A 1,939-nucleotide genomic window follows, 5' to 3' on the forward strand; every position below is an offset into this window, starting at 1 on the left:
TGCAACTCTTCACTTTTGGGCAGTTCCTAGCTATTTGTTTTCAGGCCTTGCTGTGTGTGCGCGCGCGTGTGTGCGTGCGTGTGTGCATGTGCGCGTGTGCGTGCCAGACTTCTACCTCTCAACAGAACAGATGCTGCAGGCTATAACCTGCAAGGACAGCAATTCTATAGGAGTGCGGCATTAAAGAAACATGCATGCACATACACTAGTTGCTCTCCCCGTTTCCTGCAGAGGTAGCAAGAGTCTGCCACATGGTTACTTCCTTTTCCAGTCCTTTGGCTCATTAAGAAAAAAAGATGCAGAATCACCTTGCATTGCACTTTTTTAATTGCACAAATACTTTTTTTTTAAATATTAAATGGAGAAAGCAACTCCCTGAAACTAAGTAGCAAAAGAAAAAACAAAAACTTAAAGCATTTACACAGTAAACTTGTTAACTGTACAGTTTTTTTTGAAGAACTGTATTGATCCAGTCACCTGTACATGCAGGGAGAAGTAGCTGCAGCAGTAGCCTACTGACTTGTGGAGGCTAAAATAAGGACTTCACTACTTTCCCTTATTCAGCAGTGAAGAGAAGAGCTAGCTTAGTAAGGAAGGGCTTGCCTAAAGAGGGCAAGTTAGTTGGGACAAATGAACAGAGGCAGAAAGCTATGAGCCTGATGTTCCCCTTACCCTCCTACATGTAGACCTGGAGTTCCTTTTTCAGGAGAAATGTAATGGTGCAAAGGGTAGTGTTGCACCCAGCAGCACGGGGAAATCCAAGATGGGCACAAGCATAACAATACTTGGTTTGGTGAAAACACTTTTTTTTCCTTTTTTAAAAAGGGGGGAGGGTAGTATTTACTTGTGACTAAGAAAAAGGACACATTTCCTGCCCTGCACAGGTGACATTTCTTCCTCTAAAGTAACTATAACACTAGCCAGAAGGTCACACACTGATCAGCTGGGGGAAGAGTTCGCTGGCAAAAGTGTCCCCCCACATGTGGTCAGTGTCCAATGGAGAGGACGTGTCACTGAAGGGAGAAGGGGAGCCTTCATATCCAGAGTCACTACAAGCATCCAGTAGATGACTAGAGGGCTGAAGACTATGATCAGGTGAGAGCAGGTGGAAAATGCCCAGCTCAGGCAGGAAGTTGTTGTCTGCAGGTTCCTCTTTCACTGTAGCTGGGAAGTCAGGGGGATCCTTGCTTTCTGAGGGGGAGAGAGATGCTTCCTCTATTTTCACTAACAGATTGCTTTGATTGATTGTTTGAGCAGGAATCTCCAAGACTTGGGCCTTGGTGTACACATGGTCAAATCGTATCAGTTCATTAATGGCTTCCAGCTTTGCCGATGGGGACCCCAGAGAGGGAGAGGGGGCAGCGGGTAAGGGATCTGATTCCTCTCCATAAATATCTTCTTCCAGCTTTTCCATACAGGCCGACTCTGAGTCACAGTCTTGTAAGAACATGTCTGGGTCCAGGCTGTCCAGGATGCCCAGCAGGAGATCAGACTGCAAAATAAGACCCACTGCTTTAAAAGCAAACTTGCAGGTTGCCGTATCTGTACAAACCAAGCTCACGAGCTGCACCCCTACCCAACTACGTTTACATTCATTAATAAGTGGCCTTCTACCTTTTCAATAATTACAGGCTGCATAAGATATGTCACACCTACTGCTACACAATGGATTTAATACATTAAGAGCTTTCTAGTCATTAACCCTTCAGAAGAGTTTACCAATATATCAGTCTTCTGCACTACTAGTTTGTAGTACAGTAGCTCCTCCAGGCCTGCCCCCCACCCAGTATCAGTTTGCCCATCATGATGATAGGTCAGGGGCATGCAATTATTTTGGGCAGAGGGCAGCTTACTGAGTTTTGACAAGCTATCAAGGGCCACAGAACAGGCAGCCTAGGGCATTATTTTTTTTTTTTTTTTTTTTTTTTTTTTTTTTTTT

The 1,939-nt window shown here is 44.7% G+C and overlaps 1 protein-coding gene across 1 annotated transcript in view; it reads right to left on the bottom strand.

Annotated features, from left to right (window-relative positions):
• Nucleotides 1–1,206: 1,206 nt before the first annotated feature.
• XBP1 (X-box binding protein 1) overlaps nucleotides 1,207–1,939 on the bottom strand; it is a 2,806-nt gene continuing 2,073 nt past the window's right edge. The window contains exon 5 of the mRNA XM_019507365.1: nucleotides 1,207–1,492. Coding sequence (XP_019362910.1) covers nucleotides 1,303–1,492 — 190 coding nt within the window. The 3' untranslated portion in view covers nucleotides 1,207–1,302. The remainder of the gene's footprint in view (nucleotides 1,493–1,939) is intronic.

This window comes from Gavialis gangeticus, unplaced genomic scaffold, assembly GCF_001723915.1.
Source record: "Gavialis gangeticus isolate Ggan-Ray unplaced genomic scaffold, GavGan_comp1, whole genome shotgun sequence".
NCBI lineage: Eukaryota > Metazoa > Chordata > Crocodylia > Gavialidae > Gavialis > Gavialis gangeticus.